This window comes from Python bivittatus, unplaced genomic scaffold (assembly GCF_059951505.1).
Source record: "Python bivittatus isolate LINGU-HERP-01145 unplaced genomic scaffold, Pbiv_v1 ctg000850_np1212, whole genome shotgun sequence".
In the NCBI taxonomy this organism is placed as follows: domain Eukaryota; kingdom Metazoa; phylum Chordata; class Lepidosauria; order Squamata; family Pythonidae; genus Python; species Python bivittatus.
The window spans coordinates 48,292,305-48,320,158 of NW_028277112.1; the positions used below are offsets into that span (position 1 = coordinate 48,292,305).

General features: G+C 36.8%; 1 protein-coding gene across 4 annotated transcripts in view; it reads left to right on the top strand.

Moving 5' to 3' along the window:
* The window catches only part of CCDC171 (coiled-coil domain containing 171), a 184,814-nt gene that overhangs the window by 109,737 nt on the left and 47,223 nt on the right, over positions 1 to 27,854 (top strand). For all 4 annotated transcript variants that reach the window (XM_025166216.2, XM_088129964.1, XM_088129965.1 and 1 more), the window contains 2 exons: positions 15,139 to 15,284; positions 17,240 to 17,294. In XM_025166216.2, the coding sequence (XP_025021984.1) occupies positions 15,139 to 15,284; positions 17,240 to 17,294 (201 nt within the window). The remainder of the gene's footprint in view (positions 1 to 15,138; positions 15,285 to 17,239; positions 17,295 to 27,854) is intronic.

Consider the following 27,854-nt stretch of genomic DNA (forward strand, 5'->3'; position numbering starts at 1 on the left):
CTTTTGCCTCTAGAGAAACAGGCTAAATTTAGATTGCTCGAAGGAGCCTTGATGATTGCCAGTAACTGTGTTGTCACTTTGGCAAGAAAGAGCAATTCTAAACACTATCTATTAAATTAAAAGCTGTTGTTCATTAAAGAACATAATGTAACTGATTATTCATTAGTGTACAAGTTAATAGTAGACTGTTAATCAAATGTATCATGTTAAAGCAAGCTAGAGAGAGGACGAGAGATCCCCTCTGAATTGTTTGGAGACTAAATTTCATAATTCATTAATTAGTTAAAGGATTTAGTTGTTTAAAAGTTTTGTATAATGTGTATGCTCACCACCTAAATAATTTATAAAAACTGGAATTAAACAGAAATTTCCACCTGCCCTTCCGTGAGTGACACAGATTTTTATTGATCCTCTGTTCTGCATTCATAAGAAACAGCCATTTTCATGTAACATGGCAGTGTCTTTAGTAGATAATGTGTGTGTAATTCTCTCTCTCTCCAAACATTTGGAAGAATGGAGAGAAAGATGTATTCTCTGATATTTTTTCTGTGCTCACACTCCAGAGTTTTGCTTCCTCCCGATTGCTATCTCCAGTTGAGAAGATCGTGCTGGAATTCCTGGAGAACTTTTATCAGAGAATTGAGCTTGATAAAAGTAGCTCACCTGTATGCTGCAGCGTACTAAGTTTATATTGTTTGGGATGAAGATTTCCAATAAAATCTACCATACCATATTAAAAGAAAACATATGCCAGTAATGAATAGACCATAACAAATGAAAGTGTGCTTTGATGGCCTTCCATGTTTTTCTTAAATTAAAAATATATTCTGTTCCTATGTTTTTCCTTTTCTACTTCAAATGTTTTTTTTAATCTGTCACTGAAGCCTTAATGGAATTGCTTCTTTTTGGTAATTATACTAATAAACAGAAAATAATAAATTATTATTAATAAATAGTTATTAGTTAATAAAAATAATAAAGGGAGGATTAAAACATTTTTTGAAAAAAACCACCTCTGTCCACGACCTTCAATGTAGAGTGCACTGGAAAAGTTTTACTGATATGGATATTTCAGGGGTAGATGGGTGAGATGAGATTATTTCACAAGTAAAATGCCAAGGTGTACTTCATTACAATTTATCTCAGATATTTGAAAATGTTTATGTATCTTTAAGATTTTATTCAGAATATAAGAAGGCTTCTTGTTAAATCCAGTTTCCTGAGAGATTTTTGCTAGAGCACTGAATGAACTACAAAGCAACTATATTAGCTTGAGATGTACTGAGGGAATCAATAGACCTATAAAGTTGTATAGAAGGGTTTTTTTAATGGCTTAAATCCTATTTTTCTAGTAGCTTGAATATCAATACTTGGGACTTTTCTTTGGCTTCTGATACGCAAGTCCTTTATACTTAACAGATCTTGTTATTCTTTTAAACTGGAGTGTTAGTGCATCATGCATCTTTTTCTGTGTATGTCTTTATTAATCTTAAGCAACTTTTCCCATGATCTCCTTTCCTTCTGTGGGAAGCTGGAGTTTATAAAGATTTTTTTAAAGCTCCTATGAAACCATAATGACTTTCAGATAGAAGTGGGGTTGTGGTGTCCTTGGTGCTCTCTGAGCTTGGTTGTTTGCTTGCAGACATTTCATTACCGAACTAGGTAACATAATCAGTGTGAGTGTGTGGGGTTTGCTCCTTGTTTATATATAGTAGCTTGCCCTGCCAGTTTTGGTGGGGGTGCGGTTTTCTCCTTGGTAGTTTCTTGATTAGGGCATTGTTTTCTGCTTGATTATTTGCCTGGTGTTAATCCTTGCTTATCTGGGTGTGTTGGCTGTTGGAGAGGATGTGTTCTGGTCTTTTCATTTCCTTCTTAGCGTTTTTATTGTCTCATTTGAATGGTGTGTAAATATGGTTTATTTCTGTGTGTCTATTGATGGCTGATTTGTCTGAATGCCAAGCTTCCAAGAATTCCCTAGGAAGCTTGGCATTCAGAGGAACTACCAAGGAGAAAACCACACCCCCACCAAAACTGGCAGGGCAAACTACTGTATATAAACAGGGAGCAAACCCCACACTTACTCGCATTGATGATGTTACTTAGCTGGGTAATGAAACATCTGCAAACAAACCACCAAGCTCAGAGAGCACCAAGGATTCCACAGTTCAACCCTGAGTTACATATATTCTTTTCTATTGGAGTGGGGTTGGATGTCTCAGTAGTGTGAAGCTAACAATAAACTCTAGATTAATTTCTATTTGGCCTTGTTCTCTTAAATGTTCTATCTTGGTTAAGACAGTAGATTGTAGAAGCATGAATTTCTTCCATTGATGCCCAATTCTAATCAATTATTCCATTGAATATTATAATTATTACAGTTTATATCAGTATTCTAACCATAGATTTTATAATATCTGAGTATAATATCATTCAGATCTTGGCTAGTTTATGGTCTGTGCATTGTGATGTTTGTGCAATTTCATTAATTCTTTGCACAGTGATTCCATGTTGACTTGGATTTTGAATTTCATTTTCCCTGTGTCCACCCTGAGAAGCCTTCCTGGAAGATGGATAAATCATCCAAAGCTAGATGAGGAGATAATTGGTGTTTCTGATTTAAGGTGATTCTCAGTTGTTCAGTAGTATCCATACTATATTTCAGAGGTGGGCAATCTTGTTTTGAGTCTCTGCCTGGTTGTAATTGTCATGATCCAAGCTATTGTGATTTTTATTATTTGTACACTTTGTAATGTGATGTTTAGGATGCTATCAAAACATTGTGACAGAAGAAATTCCAGTGAAAGGGAATGGGAAATGAAAGTTAAATTACAATAACGTTAAGTCAACTAGAATTAGAAGGCCTGTAGTGGCATTGGGATAGTTCTTATAAAATATGACTTACTGCTTGTTCAGCAAACTGTGGTTAAAACAATCTATGGCTTAGGACTCTGTGAGCTAACCATTGAGATATATTCTAAACTGCTCCATTATGATTCAGAAAAGGAAGTCAAGTAATAGTTATTATTGTTTAAGGACTTTTTTCCAGTTTCTTTTATCAACCTATGTTGAAAAAACTCTTGACAGAATTTACACTTCAAAAGATACAGACGTATTTGTACATTTCAGCAGCCAATTATAGGTGTAAACACACTGCATTAGTCCCTAGGTTGAGCTGTAAAGGTGGTGGACCAAAAGCCAAGCCATTCTATATAAATACTTTATTTCTTGCCTACTTTTCTGTGAAACTGCACTGAAATACTTCAAACTATCTGCTGCTTTCTTTGATTCTGTCAGCCCTTTGAGGCAAGCCAGGTCAGGAAACAGATTCCACATGGGCTACTGGAACTCCCTCTATTGTTGCAGGACAACCTTGTGTTTCTTTCTCACTTCGTCTTCCCTTCCAGGGCTAAGCTGGTGTTTAGCTAACAGCTGTTGAATACCTTCTTCAAGGCCATCCCCATATTTCTCTATAGATTGCTTCAAATGAATGGATTTTTAGGATTGTTATGCTTTGATTTAAACTTTTTGAGGGCCCCGTTTGCATCACCAGAAGGGTGGGTGGGGATGAAATCACTGTAAACTATCTGAAGATGCCTGTCAGAACAGCCTGCTGATAGTTGTGCTACAGGAGCATGATCAAGCAAAGCAGAGCAGTAAAACCAATATACTCATGGGAAGGGACACCTGTGGGCAATAGAGACACTTTTTCTCCTTCTCTGGAGACAATGGAAATTATGATTCCTTTTCCACTGGATGGAAAAAAAAACTATTTCCCAGCCTTTAATGGTACCTGACAAATACCCTCAAAAGCGCCTGGCTCATGCATGAGTACAACTTAGTTGCCTGGCCCAATCTCATTTTGCTTAACATCAAGATCTCTAAAGTGCACCAATGCTATACAGCGCTTTTCAAAAGGAATAGCAAGAAATTTTGCTGGGTGGATTTTTCCAACGCTGTGCTCAAAGGTATATATAGTTGCTTTCTGCCAGCTGCTTTTCTTTTCTACAGAAAATTATTTATATGGTTGATAAGTATTAAGGTAAGGTCTCCTTTAAGTCAGTCTCCAACTCATGGACAGTCTCTACTTGTGGACTCATCCATGTAGTTTTCATGGTAGCAGTACAGATTTTGCCATTGCCTTTGTGCAGGATTTTTTCATTATTATTTCCCAGTTTGGTTTATGGCACTGGGATTTCCTGATTATCTTCTTTCCGAGTACAAACGAACCCTGCTTAACTTTTTAATTAGGTGGAAAATGTAAGGATAGCGTCATCAAGGTGTTTGGCTTGCTCTCATTCCTTGTATTTTGCTTTCTACACTATTCTTTTAAAGATTTCTTGACCGAACTTACCTCATGCATCGGAGTTTGGTTGAGGTTTGTAACTAACCGTATTGCAAATGGCCATGGCAATCCTGCTGGTCAAAATATCAGCTGTGTTTAACAAGAGAATAACTGGGCTTGCATAATTAAAAATGAGTTTTAAAAGTTCTTTGCACTGTCCAAAAGAATACTGTGCACTTCAGCTATACTACATGCAAGCAATCTGGAATAGGGTTTTGTTTTCTTTTGTTTTTTCAGTCGCACAAGGCTCCTTATTCAACTTCAACTTTTGAACAGTTTAAACTTGTCTGTTGCCGTGTTTCAAGATAAATGTGTTATCAAGCTTTGAAATTTTCTTCTTTTTGTAAATATTAAGGCCTAGGGAGCAAAATAAACGGCTATATTGTGGATTAAGTGAAATATCTCAAGGCTGTGCTTTTCTGATAAGTGAACCTGAAGTGACCTTTCTCAGACACAATTACAGAGCTGTATGTTTTTCCTTTAATTTCATCAGGGGTTTAATTAGTATACAAATAAAACTTCTCTTATCTTCTTTTCTACCTAATTGGCTTGTCTTTGCTTCTGTACGAAGCATGTGAGAGTGGGCTGTAATTAGGGTGACCGTGTTAACCTTTTTTTCTCAAATGCACTCCTGCCTCAAGGCCTCAAGGCCCGAAAACGGTGCTTTGGATTTATTGCTTTGCAATCTCGGTGATTCTCCCATAGGCTTTCTCATGAGCAGAAGGGCTTTGGGTGCTGCCAGTTCCCACTGCTTAACGGGGATCTTCATTCTTCTCCTCTCTAAATGTTTATTGATTATCTCACTGTTCCACACGCGGCCTCCAACAACTTAATATCAGGTGACAGTCAGGAGAGTTCTCCAAGTAATTAGAGTTGAGCATTGGGGGAACAATTAGGACCACAGTTATTAAACTTGATTTATCCTATTCTCTCCTGAACAGTTTCTGGGATAGCACAACATCACACTTCCACAATCTACCCTGGTTGAGAAATTAGTGGCTAACCTGCTGCTTATCATTGTTTCCTTGCTGCCTTGAGGCACACCCTCTTGGTTTCAGTCATTCAGCTGGAAATATTAGAGTCCATAAAGTTTATCAGGAATTTTAATTAGATCAATCTGAAGAGAAGGACGGTGGAGGGAAGGAGGAGGAAGATTTAGCAACAGAAAATATATTACTTTAAAACACGCCAGACTGTGGTTCAACAGTTTTAATGGCTTATCTTTAACCCCTGAAGATCAAGACTTAAAAGTAAAGAGGAAACTTTCTTCTGAAAACATTCATGGAACAGTATGTGTGACCAGAAAGAATTTGAGGCCAGAAAATTATTCTCTATTTATGTCACATAAGCTTTAGTTGCTCTTATGTTTTCACTTGGTGGTCTTTTAACAGCTCATGTTGATGCTGTGTTTTTAAAAGCAGTTAAGATCTCAAAGAAGACCAGTGATGGAAATAAATATCTGATGCATTTGTATCTTGTCAGATGCCACTTGATAATGGCAAAAATTGGGTGCAACAATAGCAAGAAATTGTTGGCAGTGACTAATAGGAGTTCTTCAAAGAGGCAAACAGTGATTCATGTGTGATTTAATTTTGTATTATAAGGCCTCAGGTTTACACATCTCCTTGAAGTTTCTGCTTGTCTAAGTGAGACTACAAATCATGTCTGGATTATGGTGTATAATTCTGATTTGGAGCTATGCACTGTTATCCAGAGTTTGGCAGTTTGATTGTAATACTTGACTATGGTTCTTTCAAGACCTGAGAATTATTAAAGGTTACACTGCTGTATATTTTCTTGGATCATATATTAGATTGAGTGGGAATTATCTGAGCCCAGTATTAAACTGCTTTTAGACCTGGCTTTATACTTGCTTTTAGTAGAGAGACTCTACTTGGTTTCCCTTTTGTTAAGAACAATGAGAAAATTTGATTTTGCTAATTTCCTTGACACTCTTCATGTTTTCAAAATAATTGACTGTGGGACATTTCTGGATAGACACTCTGGATGTCAGCTTGAGTCATGGTGATTAAGGTACCCCTTTTTATTTTTCTCAAACCATCAGAATATTGGAAATAAATTTTGTAAAAGGATTCAAAACTCAGGATAACTTTAAAAAACAGAATGGAATGGGACCGAAATTGATATTGTGGGAGAAGCTATCAAAAGAAAGACTGAGTTCAAAAACAGTCCAGATACGATTTGGGGCTGTGAAAAAAAACACCAGTGCATCTTTATGGGGGAGAGAGATGGGCAGTGGCTTGGAATGCTGCCCCCTGCTCCATTCTAGGTCTCCTCCCTTCAGCCCCTGGTCATATGACCCAGAGCAGAATGTATGCAATCTGCCCTGTGTTTCCCAGTGCACGCACACACACACACATGCACATGCAACAGAAAATACACACATAGACACCATGTGTTCCTTTCCTACACAGAAGAAAATACATGCCTTCTGTGGACATTGCTCAGAAAGGGATTGGAAAGAATTCAAGAAGCCATGTTCTGCATCCTTTCCCTAACTTGTTTTTGTTTGGAAAGCTATTCACGGGAGGTGGTGCTGTGGGATTTGTGGTCAAACCCTATATCATTATGTTTTAGAATCCCACTGGTTTCAAGTCTGTCTCTCTTACTTTACATGAAATATCTTGATGATATGTTTGATGTTTAGAGGTGAGTTGATGAGATGCACGAATAACTAGAAATACGGAAGTACTGTCATATGCCCCCCCCCCCCAGTAAGTGTTGAAATGTGTGCCATGTCACAAAAACTGCAAGATACATACTTGCAGGGACAGAAGTATGCAAGGGGGGATTTGTGTCATGATGTCATTCTATAATTGTCTCGGTTTTTAAGAAAGATAAGATGGATCTGTCTTAATTTTGAGCAATTAACCTCTTAAGTTTTATTGGTAAATTATATGCTAGGCATCTACATGGGAAATTTGTTTATTGGCTAATTCAAGTTAAGATGATTTTTATCAATATTTGCACTGCATCATTGGCTGAAACGTATTCTAGTTGACCACAAGGAACCCTTTACCTGTCTTCATTGACTTGAAGGCAGTCTTTACCTTGATATCTCAGGACAGTCTATGAGCTAAATTGCGGCACACAATTATTGATAGCTGTCTTCTCTGATTAATTATGACACTGGATGTAAGCGTTTACATGTAGGTTAGGTGCTTCACTTTAGAAAATCTCTGCTTCAATACCTATCTTAAAATAAGTTAAGCAAGGATGCATACTTGTTCCTTTAATTTTTCATTTTCATATCAAGTTCATCATTCCAGCACTGTCTAAAAATGAGTTTCGCTTAGTGAAATTAGCTAATAAACCCACATCCGTCCTCCTTTCTGTCAACATTGCAGTCATCGTATCCATGGCATAGTGTCTACAAGGCAGAACTTGCAATCCTAAAACATTTTGCAGTGAAGAAAAATTGGTTGGCAACTATTCCAAACCAAAAGTGGTTCTACTTACTAAGAGGCATGCTAACTGTTCTCACAATTGGCACATAAATCGTTTCTGTATTGAGTAAGTCAAGGATTTTAAATACCTAGGTGTTTTCTCCTAATCCTCTACAGTTCTGAAGAAACAATGAAGTCCAAACTGAAAAGATCTCTGCTTCTATAACTAAGTGGCAATAAATTTGTCCCAATAATAATTTGGAGATAAGATGTTGAGGTATGTATTTTTTTGTCACTGGATTTATAGTGACAATCACACAAGAGCCTCAGAAGTAATATAATCCAAATTCTTAAAAGCTATGCCATATATTCCCTGGTGTGTGTCAAATGCTCTTTTGCATTTGGAATCTGGCTTTCCCTCCATAAAGGGTCATGTGAGATTGTGTTGATTAAAGTCCTGGATAAAATTAACCTTTATGAAAGGAATTTTGGTCCAATTAGTCCTAGCAGTTAACTTTGCTTATTCTTGGAAGAAAGGTATAACAGAAGACTTAAATTACTTTGGTCTTTTATCCCAGTTCTTGTTGCTGGGATTTAAGAGAGACACCTTTAAATCTCAGCAACATAATGAGTCCTTGACATGAGTCCTTGACCTGGACCTACATAGAGATAAGAGTAAAACTTCTCACTATTCTAGTGGTGGCTTCTATGGTAAACTTTTTATATTCTCTACCCACTTTAATAACATCCTCTCCATCTCACATAGGAGACCATTCTCCCTGACTAGACTGGCAGTGTTCTGCCACCCATGTTTCTGGAAGAAGGTTTAATAAAATTCCATCCCAAGATTGCTATACCTCTATTGGGTTGGGACAATCAAGAAAGTATCACATGAACTGCTGTTCTCCCCTCTGTATAAAGCCTGGCATTTTGAATTAATAACCCTAACCAATCATTTCGGTTGACTGGAAGAGGTGAACATTTTCTTCTTACTAGTGGAGGGCTCTGGGTAATGTTTGATAATGTTTACTAGTTGATTTATTCCTGTCCAAATACAGTTCATTACTGATTATATTAATCGTTTAGCCTTTTCTGTGTTAATTTTCTATTTTGGTTTCGTATGATTGTGTTTTATTGGTTTAAGTCTTTGACTACAAATTAGATTGTTGGTGGTGGTGGTTGCAGTCAGCCAGATGTTTAGACTGGATTTGGCATTTTTATCCATCCATTGAGTCCTTCCCAAGGACCTGGGATAGGCAGATGTTGTTGTCTGATGGTGTTAAAGGTATCATCGCAGGATGCAAGCTGTTCCAAGTAAAGCTGCCTTTTGCAATTGACTGATGGTAAATTTGTCAATGCCAATGGTCTTCAAATGGTACTCCAGATGTTTTGGGATTGCACTTAAGGTGCCTATTACTATTGGTACTATCTTTCTTTTGCCACAGTTGTTCTACTTCTATTTGTGGGTCTTTGTATTTTGTGATTTTTTTTCTAGTTCTTTCTCTTCTATTTTGCTGTCTCCAGGTATTGCAATGTCCATTATCCAGACTTTTTTGTCTTTCTTATCAACAATTCTTAAGTCTGGGGTGTTATGTGGCAGGTGCTTGTCTGTTTAAATTCTAAAGTCCCAGAGCACTTTAACTTTTTCATTTTCTATTACTTTGTCTGTTTTGTGGTTCCACCAGTTCTTGCTTGCAGGCAAATGGTATTTCTTGCAGATATTCCAATGCACCATTGTTACTACTTTGTCATGCCATTGTTTGTAGTCAGTCTGTGCAATCTTCTTGCAGCAGCTATTAGGTGGTCCACTGTTTCTTCAGCTTCTTTGCAGAGGCGGCATTTGCTGTCTGTTGCTGTCTTCTCAGTTCTGGCTTTGTATGCATTTGTTCTTAAGGCTTGGTCTTGTGCAGCCAGAAGTAGCCCCTCTGCCTCTTTCTTCAACTTTCCATCTCTTAGTCATTGCCAAGTCTTGTTGTTACCTGCTTTGCCTGCTAGTTTTTTTGTGTACTGGCCTTAATTCTTTGCCTTGCCATGTCTCTTTTCTGTTCTTCATTTGGTCTTTCTTATAGGGCAGTTTGGTTCTTTGGAATTCAGTAAGCCTTCATGGTATACTAATTTCAGTGCATCTTCTTCACTGTCCTTCAGATAGTCTTCTACTGCCCATTTTTCCTCTTCAACTATCTGGTGTACTTGCAACATTCCATGCCCACCTATGCTTCTTGGTAAGTAGAGTCTGTCAACGTCACTGCGTGGATGAAGGGCATGATTCATTGTCATTATTTTTCTGGTCTTCCTATCCAGGGCTTCAAGTTCTGCTTGATTCCAGTCCACTATTCCAGCTGTGTATGGAATTGACTAGAATTGCCCAGATGTTAATCACCTTGATAGTATTTCCTCCACTGAGTTTGGACTTTAAGATCTTCTTCACTCTCATGATGCATTCACTCCTAACCTTCTTCTTGACTTCAGTGTGCTTGATGTTGCCAGCTCGGAGGATGCCCAGGTATTTGTAGTGATCGTCTTCATCCAGACTCTTGATGTTATTTCCACAGGGCATCTTGATTCCTTCAGTTTTCACTGGTGTTTTTCTGTACAGCTTCAGATTGTCCATGTAAAGGAGGTGGGATAGCCTGGCAGAGTTTTGATGTTTGATAACCATGGCCTGACTTGTTCAATATTGTTGACAGAGGAATCAATGCAATGACAACAGTAGTAGTGATAGTGAGTCTCCTTGAAAGAGTCCTCTCTTGATATTAACTTCTCCCAGTCTATCACCATTGATCAACAACTTCCATTGTGCCATTGATCTTTGCACAAAGCCTTTGATGTTTCTACTCACTCTTGTTATTTTTAGGCACTTGATTATCCAATCATGTGGCAGGGAGTCGAATGCCTTCTTGTAATCAATCCAAGCTACATTCAACTTGGTCTTCCTTCTTTTGCAGTTTTCCAAAATCAACTTGTCAATTAGGAGCTGATCTTTTGTCCCTGTGCTGTTTGGGCAGTTTCCTTTCTGCTCAGATAGAAAGAGCTTGTTTTCAACTAGATGCTCCTGGACTGCATCAGCTACCACACTAGTCACCAATTTGAAAGTTGTTGGCAAGCAGGTAAATTGGCCTGTAGTTGTCTGGTGCTGCCCCCTTTGCTGGATCTTTCATTATTAGGTAGGTTTTGCTAGATGTTAACCAATCTTCAGTTTCACCTCCTTGCAGTATGTTGTTAAACTGCTTGGCAATGAGTGGGTGCAGACCAGTCAGACGTTTCAGCTGAAAGCCATGCAGTTCATCTTCACCTGGTGCTGACCAATTCTTGATCTTTCTTGCCCATTTCTCCACCATTTCTGCTATTATTACAAGTTCTTTCATTTCAGCTTCTTTTTTATTCTTATCTACCTTCTTTATCCAAGCTGTATTCTTATTGTATTTCTTTGGGTTGTCCCATAGCTGCACCCAGAACTACACTGTTTCTTCTTCATCAGGTGTTGACTGATTTATTGCAGTCTCTCCATTGATGGATTGGTAGAAACGTTTCTGATTCAACTTAAATTGGAGATTCTGCCTATATTGTGTGATTCAAGCTTTGTATCTGCTGATCTTTTTGGCTATGGCTGTTATTTGCTGCTTTATTATTTCCAGTGCTTCTTTGATCTTCCTTGTTTCTAGGTGATATTTCTTGATTAGGTATCCTTTGGCCTTCTTGTTCTTCAGCTTCTTTTCTTTCATCTGTTCTAGCTTGCTTGCATCTGATTTTAGCATGCTGATCTTATTTTCCAGCCTGATCTTCCATTTTGGTGGTGCACTGTTTGGCTTTTTTTCTTGTTTGTTGATTTTGCATCCAAGGTATTCAGTTATAACTGCAGCCATGCTGTACATTAGTTGGTTTGTTTCTTGCAGCGACCTGGTGTTTATATTTGATATTACAGTATTGGCATCTTTAAATACTTACGCTAGCTGTTTCTTTGTAATAAGCTTCAATGCAGGCGGACCTTATTCTGTTCTTGTTGTGCTGTGCTAGATGCTCAGTTATTCTTTGTTTCAATTCCTCTTGTTTTTTAGTTAGAGGGCTTTGTTCTTTCTGAGGAGAAGGCAGAGGAGAGGGTGCTTGGTTTGGGAATGAAAATGATTCAGTAGCTATGCTGGTTTCCTCTACTGCCAACTCCCCCTGGTTTGCCTCTGCAGTCTGAGATACTCCTGGCATGGCTTCGATTTCTTTGCCCTGGGTAAACCATTGCAGTCCTTCCAATTCTATTTCTGTGAATACTTTATTTCATATTATAAACTGATATTGATCTGCTAGCCTCTGTTCTGTTATTTCTGATTCTGGATGGTGTTCTTTCGAGAAATGGTGCATTCGTTTCAGATAACTTCTTCTCATTGGACTTGATTTGTATTAGCAGATCATTATTTCTTCGTTTTCAGTCTTTGTATATTTGCAACGGGTAAACAACTTTTCTTCCAGTAGTCCTGCAGCTGCTGGCCCTGGTTGCTCAGCCAATAGACCTGAGTCCTGTAGCCCACTTGTCATCAGATGTCCAGGAACTAGAACACCTAGTGCAGTCCTAGTGCAGTCCTTGTTGACCTGGGCAACAAGCAATCCGGTATAGGTGTCTGTAAATTATGTCTTACCATATTGTTCATGGGAGAGACACTCTTCATCTGGCTCCTCTGATGAGACCTGTCCAGTATGGTTGAACCTCTGGCATAGCTGTCATCCTCCTTGTAGCGTGCAAGCCCCACAACCACATCAAGCTAGTGCCTCATGGGGGATTATTAATAAAAAATAAAATATAGTAATAAAATATTGTCGTTCGCACAGTCAGCCAGATATTTAGACTGGATTTGGCATTTTTATTTTTATTTTTTTTAATTTATTTATGTATATTTCATATTTGTCACCACTCATCTCACTGCAAAGCAACTCTCCTCCTATCGAGGCCTTCCCAAGGAACTGGGATAGGCAGATGTTGTTTGATGGTGTTAAATATTATTTATTGTTGGTCGCACAGTCAGCCAGATCTTTAGACTGGATTTGGCATTTTTATCCATCTATCAAGTCCTTCCCAAGGACCTGGGATAGGCAGATGTTCTTGTTTGATGGTTTTAAAGGTATCGTCACAGGATGTAAGCTGTTCCAAGTAAAACTACCTTTTGCAATTGACTGATGTTGATTTTTCAGTGCCGATGGTGTTCATGTGGAAGGAGTGCTTCTTCGGGTATCAGGTCCCTAAATTATTTGGGGCTTTAGTCATTTCTCAAGCCTTGAAGTTCGACTGGTATTATATAAGCAATTGGTGGAGTTTCTTTAGGATTGGCATTAAATGGTCTCTAAAATGTACTCTAGACACCAGCCTCCTGCTGCATTTTACACTAGCTTCCTGCTTCCAAGTTGCCTTCAAGGACAAATCAACATAAAATACGCTGCATAATCTAACCAGAAGGTTACCAGAGCATTAACTACTATGACCAGGTCATTGCACTCTAAAAAAGATAACAGCTGATGGACCAGTCATATCTGTCCAAATGCATTGTGGGACACCGAAGCCTCTTAGATCTTGACTGTGAAAGATGAATCCAGAACACCAGGGCTATGCATTTGCCCTTCACCTGGAGTGCAAACTGGTACAGATTTAGAGAGACAGCCAGTTCCTGAATTTGTGAGGCATCAATCCAGAGCTCTTCTTTCTTATCAGGACTCATTCTCAGTATATTGGCCCTTTCTTCAGCCAATCCAAAGACTGATCCAATACCTGCGTAATGTCTCATCTGACTTTTAGAACAGGAAGGAGGACAGCTGGTTGTCATCTGCATACCAGTGGTACCCAACCTCAACTTTATCTGAGAATCATTGTTGCTCCTTGCTTGCAGAAAGATTGCCTGCCCCACATATCAATTTTTAAAATGTCAGAATATTCTACTGTTTATGCTAGATTAAACTTCAAACTGTATATATTGTACTGTAGTATTTCAGAGTAATGATTCATATAAGGAAAGAATCTTGAGTCAGATCTTGGGTTATGGTTCTTTATTCATGAATCTGCAGGTGCAATATCCCCTCAGATATGTACTTAGGTCTTTTAAATGCAAAATGGCAATGGCCCTCTGCTTCCCAGGTGTTTGAGATAATCTGCATAGGGCTTTTGGGTTTCCATTGACCTGTTGAATGTGTGCTTGCTCAGCCTTTCTGGAAATCAATATTCCAAATTTCTTTTTGCTTCTTGACATTTCAGATCCTCAGGTGGAAGTTGTTAAAAAGAGTTGCAAAGTGTCATAAATATATATATATAATCCCTGGCTCCATTATGAAGGTTATACAGTAGCTTTTTAATTTGTCAACAAAGCATATAGGAATTTACTCCTGCAAGAGAAATCCTTTACTAATAAACATTGTACTAAAAAACAAAATTCATTTATGAAAAAGTACAGTACTTTTAGAAATTAACTCTACATGCAGGTAAGTATAAATGCAATGCAGAAAAAGTATATTACCAAGAAGCAAATATAATGCTGACATTAGAAGAACTTCTGTAACAATTGTCAGATCTTCCAACAGTTGAGAAAGCCAAATAAAAAGAGCTGGAGCTTTGAATTGAAATTGTACCATAGCAGTTCAGAAGCCTTTGAAAATGTAACCTTACAGCAAATCATCTAAAAGACTTGTTTGTCTTTTGCATGCAAGTTGTTTAGTTGTTTCTCCTTTTGGGTATTGTTGGCATTTTATCCATCTGAATTAATTTTCTACTTGAAGCATTGACTATTAGAGACTATCCTGGAGCAACCTTGAGGGAATAGAGACTATGCAATTCATGTTAGAAATCACAAAAAGTTGTATGACATAATGTTTACAGTTTGGAACTTTACTGAGCTGTTAAAAGAGCTGTAGGATAGGTGCTTTTTTCAACCGCTTCTTCTACTCCCTACTTTTCCAAACAGCAATTTTCTTTGTCTTTCCATCTATGGATCCAGATGCTCTGGGTTCTTTTCTGTGGGAGAGTGCTGTTCTCCTCATGATCAACTTGTAGGCTTCCCACAACAATCTGGCTGTTGCTCTCGGACCAGAATGTTGGACTAGACAGGCCTTTGGCGTAATCCAGCATAGCTCTTCCTATATGCTTACACAGCCCACATTAATGAATCCTAAGATAATATATTTTTATGGAGCACCTTTATCATATATGATTGTCCACAGATCAGGATGGTTTTTATTTGTTATAAAGCAGTTAAATCTGCAATGCACTGGATGTTTAAGAGGAAATAAGTACTATTTTTCTTCGAATATAGCCCCAATCTATTTCACAGTCAGTCTGTATTCCTCTTTGTTTAATAGCCTATGGCATAAATTGAAGTTAATTATCAGAGCTGACAAGTAACTCTGTTTTCTGTCTGCTCTCAGAGTCTCTCTGAGGCAAAGATGGAGCTGAGAAGAAAAGATCAATCTCTGCGTCAGCTCAATAGACATCTTACCCAGCTGGAGCAGGACAAGCGTCGACTGGAAGAGAGCATCCACGATGCAGAGAGTGCCCTCCGCATGGCAGCAAAGTGAGCACGGGGGCCTTGGGGAGATCACTTGAAACAGACAAAAGATCAATTCTTACTTTCATGCAAAGGATTTTAGTCCTGGATAATGCAGCGCTGGAAAACAAAAGTACAGCTGCCTGTCTTTGAAATGGTAGTAAAAGATCCTCTTGAAGAAAAAGAACTTAGTTGAACATACTAATGGCCCATTTCAATCATTTCAATGTCCACGGACAGGCGTGATTAACAGAAGCAGTGCACATATCTTGAGTTTTACCTCTAATATCCACCTGGGTTGAGCAAACTATCTGACCAAAGAGCAGAATGGTTTTGATGGGAAGAGATATTAATATCTGGTGGTATATGATAGTTGAGCAGTACAGCACGTATATCAGATGTAAAGGAACAAAGAAGCAAAATACACAGGGTACCTACAAGTACACATTGGCCATGAGGTTATAACCGCGTACAAGTATAGTCATTCATGTATCACTTGACTAAAAGCTCAGGACTTGGCAAGTAATAAATGCATAGAAAACCAAGTAGTCAACCCATCACATAAATTCTTCTAAGATAACCAAGACAACATATGCCCAGAAGACACACCTACAAAACTTCACACATGACAAAACCAGCAACTTTTCAGCTACATTCACACAGACAAAATAGCCTTTTAGATACCTTCCTCAAGGCAAGCTTTTCTTCAGATTTAAATGGATAAAAAGACATATTCCTACAGATTAGTGCTGATGAAAACTGCATGAGGTAATCATTATTAACCCATAATTTTGAATCACAGACCATGTAGAAAACTAGGTGTTATATAGATGTACCCACATACTAGAATTCAGAAGACGCTACACAGTTTCCAAAAGCTTTCAGACATGGATTTCTGTGTTCTGCCAAATATCCTATGAGTGAAAAACATTCAAAGTTAGAAAGGTTTCTTCATCTGGACAAAGTGGATTGTTTTCATCTGTGACCACCTTGCTGTCCCCAGGCTGCCCAGGTCTTTCATTGGTGCCAGGAAAATTGAGGTTACACAGTCACTTGATGTATCTGCCGGGGGGGGGGGGGGATTACGTGTTTAATTTATGGATTGTGATGATAAAACAATAGCATTTTTTATTTTCAAAATTTCTTATTGATTTGTACTTGTGGATGGTTCTAGAATTTTATCATCCATAAGAATCGTATTCTGAACTTGTAGAAATATATTTAAAAGTCCAGTAATAGAACTTAGAATGACACTAATCACTTCCAGTACAATCTCTGTCTGTTACCCTTGGTAGACTAGACCTGATATCATCCCTCACATGGAGAAGTTTCATCAGTCAATTGTATACAGGAAACATTATAGAGTTGACTCTAAAGCAGCAGAAAAAGAATGGAAAATGTTGCTTGTGCTAGTCACTTTGTTAGCTAAACATGTTTGTATATGACATTGGAATGTATTTATTTATTTATTTATATGTCACATTTATATAGCTGCCCATCTCGCACAAAGAGCCTCTGGGTGGCGTACAACAATTAAATAAAATAACAAGTGAATAAAAACAAGCATTATAAAAAGATAAAAAGTTATTATTATAATAAAAACATTATCACAGATTTTATAAAATTTAGACTTTAAAATATACAAACCCCACACAGAGAGCCGAATATCAATTACAGTGGAGCCATCTAAGAATATCTCCGATTCCCAAGGACCCACAGGCCTGCAAAGGTAATGATAAATGTAACATATAAATGTGTTACCTGCTCTTCAGCTTCCTGTTCAAAGAAATCTCATAGTCTACAATTAAAAATTACATTTACAATTGAAAATGATAGGTTACAACTAATAAACACATTATCTAGGATGCTTTATAAAAAAAAGAATACAATACAAAAGTAAAAGCAACAAAATAAAATAAACTTTTAAAAATAACAAAGTAAAAACAGCAATAAGAACATGATTTTTTTTATTCATTCAACAGAGACAAAGAATTAATTGCTAGTCATATGAAATCAGTGGACTCTACCTTTCAAAATGTAAGTAATATTTTTTGATAGTGCTTTACCATCTACAGCTGTATTTCAAGAAATTGTACTTTGGTATTGCTTTTTCTGCTGGAAACGCTGGTGGAACTTAAGAAATGTAATAATGTGTAAAATAATAACCAGTCAAAATATATTATATACTAGCAAATATAGGTCTGTTTCCACAATTAAAAATCTAGAAAATAAAGTCTAAGTTTTTGTGGCAATGCTTTTTCACTGTTATACTGTACAAAAAACCCAAAATAATAGTATGCATTAATATTTTAGTCAGTTACTTTTCTGGCCTGATTTTCCAGATTGCTTGCAAGAAAGTTTATATGTATGTTTGTGTATACATGTGTGTGTATATATGACATTATAGATAATGTTTCATTTTAAAAAACCTTCACATCATAGATTCTATGTTCTTTGATACATCCTTTAAATATTCCTAGCCATATTAAAAACAAAAATGAATAAATGAATGGAATAGAAGGGAAGGGAAGGGAAGGGAAGGGAAGGGAAGGGAAGGGAAGGGAAGGGAAGGGAAGGGAAGGGAAGGGAAGGGAAGGGAACAATATAATACAAATATTGCATGTATAAGCTTGCATTTGCGTATGGAGGAACACCGACCTAGTGAAGTTAGAAGCAAAAGCAAAGGAATGAACTAATTTAATCTGCAGCAATAGTCACAACTGAGCTTTTGACAGTGCTGCTCCCCCCCCCCAGAATGGGTATGCAACAGATATTCTCCAAATAGAAGTACTTTAAACTGCTCCATCCTTTAAGTTAAATGAACTGTGATGTTGAGAATGACAACAGTTAGGTAGCTCTGGTTTTGGACCTCTGATGTTGAGGTCAGTTTCCTCACATCATTGGTGGTAATGGTGAAATTGTTTTCAGTTTTAGTGTTCAGAAACTAATTTGTGGTTCTTTCCAATAAAGGAGCATGTACTTGTGTACCTGCCTGCATGTACACTCGGAGGGATATGATGCAATACCTCTCCTCCCCGCCTCCCCAGCTATCCCAAAGATTGTGGTGGAGGGCTTTGGGACTCCAACTTGAGGGAGCCAGAGGAGCCAACCTACCATGTCCCTGTGCATGGATACACTAGCACATGCTCCATTATATATTGTAATATTTACTTGTGATAAGTTCTATGTTATAAAAAGCCAAAAGAGAACACTAAGAAGGCATACTTCAGAAATAATCTCAAACCAATTATTTAATCATTTGCCCTATCAGATGAGTTGTACTATAATGTCAGAAGTTCAAATAAGTATTTAAAATGTCTTAGCAAGCTTAGCAAAGTCTTACAATGTTAATTTAACACAGTAGCTTATATTTTATATTATTATATTTTAGGATGAAATGAAAATTAATCTGTTTTGCCAAACTGTTCAGTTGAATGAGTTTTCATTCTTTTTGGATTTAGTGCTTTTTCCTTCTTCCCTGGTTCTAATCTAGTCTTCAGTCTACCATTCTTTGAATTCCTACTACCACAGCCAAATAATCTTGCTGGCTGGGAATTCTGAGAGCTGAAGTTCCAGTACATCTGGAGGTTACTAGGCTGGGTTATGCTTTGGAATCCTTCGTGCTGTTCCTTGTCTACAGCTTAGTTTAGTGCTGGCCCATTACATACATACATACATACATACATACATACATACATATTTCCTCTTGACCAGAAATATGGTACTGCAAACAGATATGACTAGAATTAATAATTTTGGTCCTTGAGGAAAGATTCCTACCAGTATCTGACTTGTAGAGTCTTGCATCTAAGAATTCATGTATGTTCTGTATTTTTTGCTGGTTTTTGAGCTTGGCTACACATTATACCCATTACATAAAAACATGCTGTAATGAGTAAGAGAGTTGATTATCAGCTATTGCCAGCACTTTCCAACATTGGAAGTCCCTTGCTAAATCCTACCCATTGAGTCAAAGGGTTTCCACCCACTTAACATAATTTGGTTTGGGAATAATTGCCATCTCTGCACCATCAGGCATCCCACTTCTCGTCTTGTTTTCTGTTTTCCATCCATCTTATATACATTAATAATAGAAAAATAATCGTTCTGTTGTTTGTTTATTGAAATTATTTATATGGCCACCCAACTCAACATGATGACTCAGGGGGGTAATAATTCATAAAAACGTAACAAAAGATAATATAAAATAAACACAATAATTTAAATATTAAATTATAGTAATATTAAATATCTTAAATTTTAATAAATCGTAATAAATACACATAAACAATAGAATGCCATTGAAACTTCTAGTAAACTATCTAAAAACAAAGCCTAAATCAACCTTACATATAGGACTCAAAAGACTTCTTTTTCCCAAGAAGACTCTTCATTTTTCAAGTCTCATCCCCTTTTATGTTCTATCCAAGCAACTTCTTTTCAAATGTACTGATAACAAGCAAGTTTGAATTCCCTCACAAAGAAAGGTGTTCTAAGTTTCTAGTTTTGAGGTTTGCCCTTCAGAACATATTATGAATTTCAGACACTTGATCTTCATGGTTATTACAAGTGTGTCTACTTGGAAAACCAAGTGTTGAAGCCAATAGACCTACTCAAAAGTAAATGTGCATAACCTTACCACATTTGATTAGTGTTCCAACAAATAACTAGTTGAATGAGAGAACAAGGGTAGTCTTTAAAGTTGATCAGTACATATGTGATTTGTTACAATATCTTAATGGTTTTATGGTCTATACAGCAACCTGAGGTTCTGTTTCGGTTCTCACTGTTGATATAATTTGGAATATCTGCTGAAAACAACATCTGTTTTGCCCAAGGGCCATGTCATTTTTCTCAATATAAAACCTTGTAGTGTATCACTAAGAGAAGAAAGGTGTGAAAAGCAAAGTAGAGATATGTGGTAGATATTGTATATGTTGGGGACCAGCTTCCTTCTGCTTGTATTAGGATGGAAATAGATTCATGAACAGTGACCCCTACATTACACTTTATCTACTTTCCTGAAGAGAGCTTTCATTTGCCTATATTTGAAAAAGTTATTTGCTACATAGTCTGAAACCAGGAGGCACTGCCCATTCACATATCAAGGCATGGAGAAGAATATGACACATGCTTTTGTCTTTCCTAGTAAAGCCTTGTATCTACTTAAGATGGGGATTTGTTTTCCACCTGAAGAATCATAGGTATGATATCCACTTAAGGTAACCTTACTTAAGGTAAGGTTTCCACTTAAAAACCCAAAGATTCCTGTTCTCTGTCAGAGAATATTCAGAGAATTCTGCTGATTTCCACACCTCATAATTCTGCCTTGTTTATCTTAATGCCAGCACCAAATGTAGCTCTATCAACAAAAATGCTGTTTTGGTGGTACTTCTGGAGCTAGAATGGAGGCACTACTGTGTTATTTTAGTATTCATTTTGTGCCACTAGTGACTTTAGCAGTGTATTGAACCTTGAAGCAATGTTGAGGACTTGAATTATCCACAGTGAATACAGATAAATCAGAACATCCAAATCAGTCAAATTTTCCAGCAAATTAAAATGTTTAAATAAAAGGGCCAGGGAACTTTATTTCTTTTGGATTAGGCACAGATGTATTTATTGTTGTTTACTGTTTGTTGGTGCAGCATGCTAGCTTAGTGACCTTGTAATTAAGCATTCCTCTTATTATACATTACTTTTTTTAGAGTTATGACCTTGTTTTTGCTTGAGTTGGAAATACAGAATGCAGTGCTTAAACAGCACTGGCAGAAGAGTGGCAGGATTTGGAGGCTGCTCTTAGGTGATTGAACCTATTCTTGGCTTTTGTCTATCAACCTGGCACCTGCCACAAGTGAAACGGACTGGTAGGCACAGAAACCAACAGGAAAACAGCAAACATTTTCCAACATTTTGAAAGCGCGTTTTGTTGTTGTTGTTCATTTTTAAGATCATCCAATGGAAAAAAAAATTGCATCACTTTTTAAAAATCTTAATAGACTCATGCTGATTACATTGAGAGATTCTTCTCCCCCTTTCCTTTGAATAATCCCTTTTACTATTTAGGCAGCTATTTTGCAAATACTTTAAGCATCTTCTTTGTTTGGATCCCCTAATAACCTGATTTTCTTGATCTGTGTTCCTAAGGATCAATTGTGCAGGACATACAGGTGTTAGCACAGCTGGCTTGCTGATGACATCTCTGTCCAGATAGCTGTCTAGTGTGTCATCACTCATATTGTTCAGTGTCACTCTGACCTAGCCAAGCTAAAAATGGCACTCTAGCTCAAGAGGGATTTAAAAACCTTGACAAACTAAAGATAAAGATATTGCAGAATGTCATATCCATGTGTTTAACTGTTTTAGCTGAGACATATCTAAGTAACTAATGCCAGAGCCCGTCTGTCTTCATTTTTGGGGGGGGGGAACCTGAAGGGTTTTTCGTTTCGTTTTGTTTTTAATGCATGTGTATTGTATACTTTGCCTTAAGTGAGGAAACATCCTTGTGTGGAGTACTGTGAAATTAGTTAATGCGTTATTTTCTCCAGACGTGGGTTCACTTCCAGCTCAAGGTCAATGAAATCTGTTCATCAGGGACAAATTATTGTGCACATCCCACAAATACAGAATAGCTTTGGCATGGTGTGTAGTGTTTGCTTAAAAGGGCCTGGATCAAATTATTCTTTCATCCAACTGAGCTCAGGCTTTAGTGTGTTCTGTTTTACATGCTAGGAAAATGTTCACAAAATTATATTATACTGAATTTTATGTTGATGAATAATAGAAAACTATCTCCTTTTTATTCTGGCTGAAACAGTGACAGTGCAGGCATATGTATGTCTGCTCAGAAGCAAATCTAATCAGTTGCAGTTAGACCTATGTCCAGAAAGGTTTGCATAGGATTGCATTATTATTCTTGTAAAATCTTTTTTCTTCTTCTTTAAAAACAGCCTATTGACTGAATCATGCAGTGATATTGCTTTCCCACTGCAATCCTATACTTTCTTACCAGGGAATAAGTCTAACTGAACATGTTGGGATATTTCTGACTTAATGAAAGCTGGACTGGATTGGACTGGAGTATAAATGCCTGTAGACTGTAGAATTGGAAGTTTGGAAGAGATCTGAGGTCATCCAGTTCACACCATCTCCCTGGGGTAACATCTTCCAAGTACCAAATAAATTCTCTACCATACATCAAATCTGTTACAGATGAATTTGTCATTATCTGAAGGCAAACTTAAAAAGGGATGACAAAAGTGTCTCTTGGATGCATAGATGAGGAGTTCAGCAAAATACCCAGGAAGTTTCAGGCAGTGTTTTTGCCTAAACACATTTAATTAAAAGAGGGGATAATAACTTAGCAGATTTGTAGCTAATTTGTTCTAAAGAACAATTCCTTCCTGACTTCAACTGTGGTCATCAGATGCCAAATGTGAATCAAGGTAATTGTTTTAGACTTTGCACAGTGTTCTCTCTGGATGCAGTTACTATGTTAACTCACATGAATTGGAAATACCTACAAAATAGAAATGTGGCAAAACTGTTTTACAATAAGTGGGATGAAATATATCAATAGATTAAAACATAAAATACATGGTAAAATCCAGCCAAATTGAAGCACTTTCATGAGTGACTGCTTAAAGTGGAAGAGTTAAGCATATGCTTAAAGCTCTCCTGTTTAATTCAGGGACACCTGGACTCTCTTTAGTGTATGTGTGTATATATGTATATTTTTAAAAACTGCTTTTTTCCATTCTTGTCTTTGAGGAACACTCTTGTGATGATTTTACACAAATAAACATCTAAAAATGAATTTAGATTTCTAACTTTAAGTTATTATGGATAGTTTAGACTTTAAACTTGTCTCTAATATGCAGCAATTCACCTTTTCTAAAATACTAAAATCTGTTTATAAAGTAATTGCATTTATTTTCACCTCATCTTTCAGAGAGACTACAATAAAACAAATGAAAACAAAAGCATTTTAAAAAGGTGCTATAAAACAGCAGTAATATTAAACAAATGCTTCTGAAGTAAAAATAATACTTCAAACTGAGCTCAGAAATGAACTGAAAGCCAATTTGTTGGCAAACAGAAGATTAATAGTCTCATTTGTATATTGTGAACTAATTGCTATTTCTGAAGAGCTTTGTGGTAACACAGGACTTTGGCATCTGAGACTGCTGGGAAAACCTTTATATGTTGACTTGAACAACTGACTGAACAGGAAGTTAATGAAAGCTCTCCCCCTCTTGATCCACCATTCTTCTACCTAGCTGAGCAAAACAAATCAAGAGTATGTCTTCAATGCATGCTAGGTCAGTAACATATTGGAATATTGTCATGGTTGCTACAGTAGTTAAAGAGTCTGTACTGCTTCTGGAAAAGAGGCCTTAGCCTTCCATAAATTTTCTTAATTTGGGTCACAATATTTAACATCTTTTGGCATTTAATCATTATAATAGCTAGCCACTCCTTCCTATCAGCAGATTTTTCCTATGTCCAGTATTTTGAGTTTTTTCTCACTTTAGCTCTTCTGTGTGAAACAAGCCATGTTGATCTTTCTGATGAGTTCTCTAAGGCTGATTTTAGAGGTTACTGATGATTACATTTTTATCCTGCCAAATAGATCTGGCCATTGTATATGGAACTCTTCCCTCACTCTCTTTTATCTTTCCAGCAACTCTGTGAGGGTATGTTGAAAGATGGTAATTAGACCAAGTCACACAGTGAACTTTTTAGTTGAATGAACACATGAATCTGATTCTTAAGAGCTTTCATTATAGCAATACTTTATTCACATTGGTTAATTTTCAGCACCTCTTATACCAAATACAAAATTTGCATTTTAAATTGGTTAACTGCTTGGGAATGTGTTTGATACAATGAATGCCTAATATCAGAGTTTTAGTTTAGAAAATTCCAACTTTGCTCAAGCAAACAAAGATAGCATCGCAGAACATTGTGTCATATTGTTAAAAAGTTCTACCTCCTTCCTCCCATTTACAAGGAACAGTTATTTCTTTTAAATGTAAATATAATGTAAATTTATTTATTTATTTATTGAATAAATAAATAAATAAATAAGGGTGGGAACCACAGATACACTTATAGTTTACTTCATTTCCAAAGCACATAAAATATGAATAAATATATTAATACATTATAGTATCTAAAGGTTGACATGTATGCCCAGTAAATGTCAACAGTTTTCTGGATTACACTGGATATAGCTATAATCAACAGATTTTAACTAAGCATTGGAATCAAGTTTATCAGTATAAGCAAAGAAATTGGTTGATGTTAAGCAAACAGAACAAGTTAGAGTCCTTGGACCATTTTCAAAAAGCTGAAATTAAGAGCTGTTAGCTCCTTCTATGCGTGTTGCAGTTTGTAAATAGAGAAACAAATTCCCCCAATGGATGAATTAAACACTAAATAATTAGACTTAAACTTATAAACATGTTACTAATTCTAGATGTTCATGTGCCTAGTTGATCAATTTCAATGCACAACTGAGACATCAACCTAATTGGATCTAGGCCCTTCGGTCAAATGTATTATGTTTATATCCTTTTCTGATTTTGCTTGCTCTAAAAGCTTTAATAACATTTCTTTTCAGTTTATGAGAATTTATGCTGTATGTGTTTTTAAAACTCAGTTAAAAAGTGAGAGTGAGAATATTGAAACAGCCCATTTATAAAACTGCAGCCACTGCATATTTACTGCTTTGCTTTGTAGTATCACATGTAGTGTCAGAGATTTCTAAACCATAGTAGTATATCATGCCTTCCAAGTTAGCCTGTGATCCCTAGAGCCTTCAGTGGAATGTCCTTTGTCTTTAGTTTTCCTTATGAAAATCCCATTTTTATACATTGTTTAAAAACTTCCTTGGGAGTTTATAGAATATCCTTATCTTTCTCTTTTTCTTCCTAGCATTGATGCCCCACCATTCAGCTGGGAAACCTCCCATAAAGGAGCTAAAGGTTATTAGAATGATAAAACCCAGCTTCCCTGCCTTCAGGTTACAGTCTTAAAAGAATGGCAGAGGAGGGTGAAGGAAAACAAGATAATTCAGGCACCTGCTTTTACGCTCCCATCATTCTTAGAGTGGCCTGCTATGAGGAAAATGGCCTGTTCACCATGGCCCCTATGTCCCGTTGTTGGGTTGTTGCATTGGGCAGTACCTTTTGAGAAGGGAGGAGGCATCTCAGCCCAGCTGGCCACAGTCAGCAGTGTGAGACAGTGGTTCCTTATTGTTTGCTTCATATAAAAATATTTTATATTTTTATAGCATTTGTATAATTTTTTTTTTTTTTAATTACAGTGAAAAGAAAGGATTTTAGCAATGGCTGCATATGCAAAATTCCCATGCCTATCATAGCTACTGCAGACAAATCTGCCTTTATTGTATCTGTATGCATAAATCATCTGGAAAATGTTCCCAGACGCACCATCAAATAGAAAATTTTAATTACAAGCTAACTTTTGGCACCTTTATTCCCCTCCTTTTCTCACCAAGAGCCTCATCTCAGTTCCCACAGAAAACTGCCTCTATTTCCAAAATGTAGAAATTAGAAGCAAATAAACATACATAGTCTTTACCCTTTTGAGACTTCTTCTTCTCCAGTGTTACCTTTGAATATATTTACACTTATATATATATATATATATATATATATATATATATATATATTTCTTTTCCACATGTGTGACCTGATTCATCAATAAGAAAATAACTGTGTCACCCCTAACAACTGGTTTGTGAATGACCACCTCGTATGTTTAGTCGCTTGCAATTTTTTCCTATTTCCCTTTCACCACCACCAAAACCATGGGTGTCTGCATACTGCATCAGGATAATACACTTTGAACAACAGATATAAACTAGTAAGTGTGTTTTTAAATACATGTACCTGTATTTGGATACACGAAAAATTCAAGAATCTCAGTTCACAATGGAAAATAGAACCTTCGGATAGGACATAATAAGTTTTGGGTTTCTACGTTTTAGAATATATTTGCAGATTTTAGAAATACTTTTACAATTTGTACAGATAGAGATGGCAGTTTGGCACTGTAGTGATCACATCTGTGTTCTGGAAATCCTAAAGAAAGATTGGATTAAGCTGTGCAATTTCCACAACAGCATATTCCTATCAAAGTTGGGAGGCATCTTGTCTTCTTTAGAAGAAAATATTTTTCTTTGTATAGACAAAAAAAAAAAAAAATCAGTGCTTTAAGGGGATATAGGTAGAGCTACTATAGCCCATTCATTCCATATTTTCTTTCATACAGTTGTGTTTTGTTAAACAGTTGCTTTTTGTTTTGAGGGATTGTTCTGCACCTCAGACAGAAGGGACATATGTACAATGTCTATCTTCTTCCCACAGCTTTGAAGTCCTTAAAAACCTACAGTTTGTATGCGGCATACCAGATTTTAACCATACACTTAGGCACTCTTTTTTATGCTACAGATCAACATTGTGGAAAAATGTGTGAATAAAAGCAACTGAGGTTCTTTTGTAAGTACACTGAATTAGTGGGCATTAGTGGAATTGTAAAACCTCAAATATCTACTTTTCCCTGAGCTCTGCTATAACATTTCAGCCTGCAGTAAAGAATGCTCACACAATGGAAATGTATCATCCTATTAAAAAAACAAACAATCAGATTTCACATGGGTACCTAGCATGTCAGGACGGAAAGCAGGGTAAAATCCTTCTCCTTTACCTGCTAGTTGTCCACGTGAATTGATTTTGTTATAACAGCAGTATTCACAGATGTCAGTCCCCAACTGCAATCTGAAATTGCATGCTCAATGATTGCTGGTGATAAAGTGAAAAAGGAGCATTATGTATAACTGAAGCATTTCTCTTTCCTTTGTCCATACAGTGTTTGAGTTTAATAAATAACATTGAAAATAATCAGGACACCCCCCCCTCCTTTTTTTAAATAGTTAAGCAAAAAAAGAAAAATAAATGACTAACAACAGTAACAACAAAATGCAGCCCATTCTATCTAAAATAAGTAAAATACTAGGATAAATGCTTGGAACTTATGTTATCTGGAGCTTTACATCTAAGGAACATTTACATTCGTTTCTGATGATGGCCTAGCCTTATACTGCATTTTAAGGATATGTTCTTTCTTTTACTGTCCAAATTCTGTTATAGCATAATGGCAAAGGACGGAAGCAGAAATAAATAGAGGTGAAAGGACTTGGCTCTGCCAATGTTGTATCTCTACAGCATCTATATTGTTTATCTCTCACTCTCTCGGCTCACCCCCTCTTTTCCTTTGCGCTGTTCCCCCCCCCCCCCTCCTTCAGTATTAGCAATCTGCTTTGGTACTTTGACATCAGGGGTTTCCCTGGTGAATTTTGTCACAGAAAAAAGAGAATCATCAATATCGCAGTTAAACTTGACTTTCAAAGCTAATAGTATCTCATTTGGGGGCTCAAATTTAATAAATTTTCTTTGATTCTGGGTGCGTTTTTAAACATCAAACAATGAATTGGCCAGGGTGCAGTAAAATATTTAGATCTATTGACTATGGTTCAGAAGGGTAGAAGGCAAAACACTGGTGGTTTGA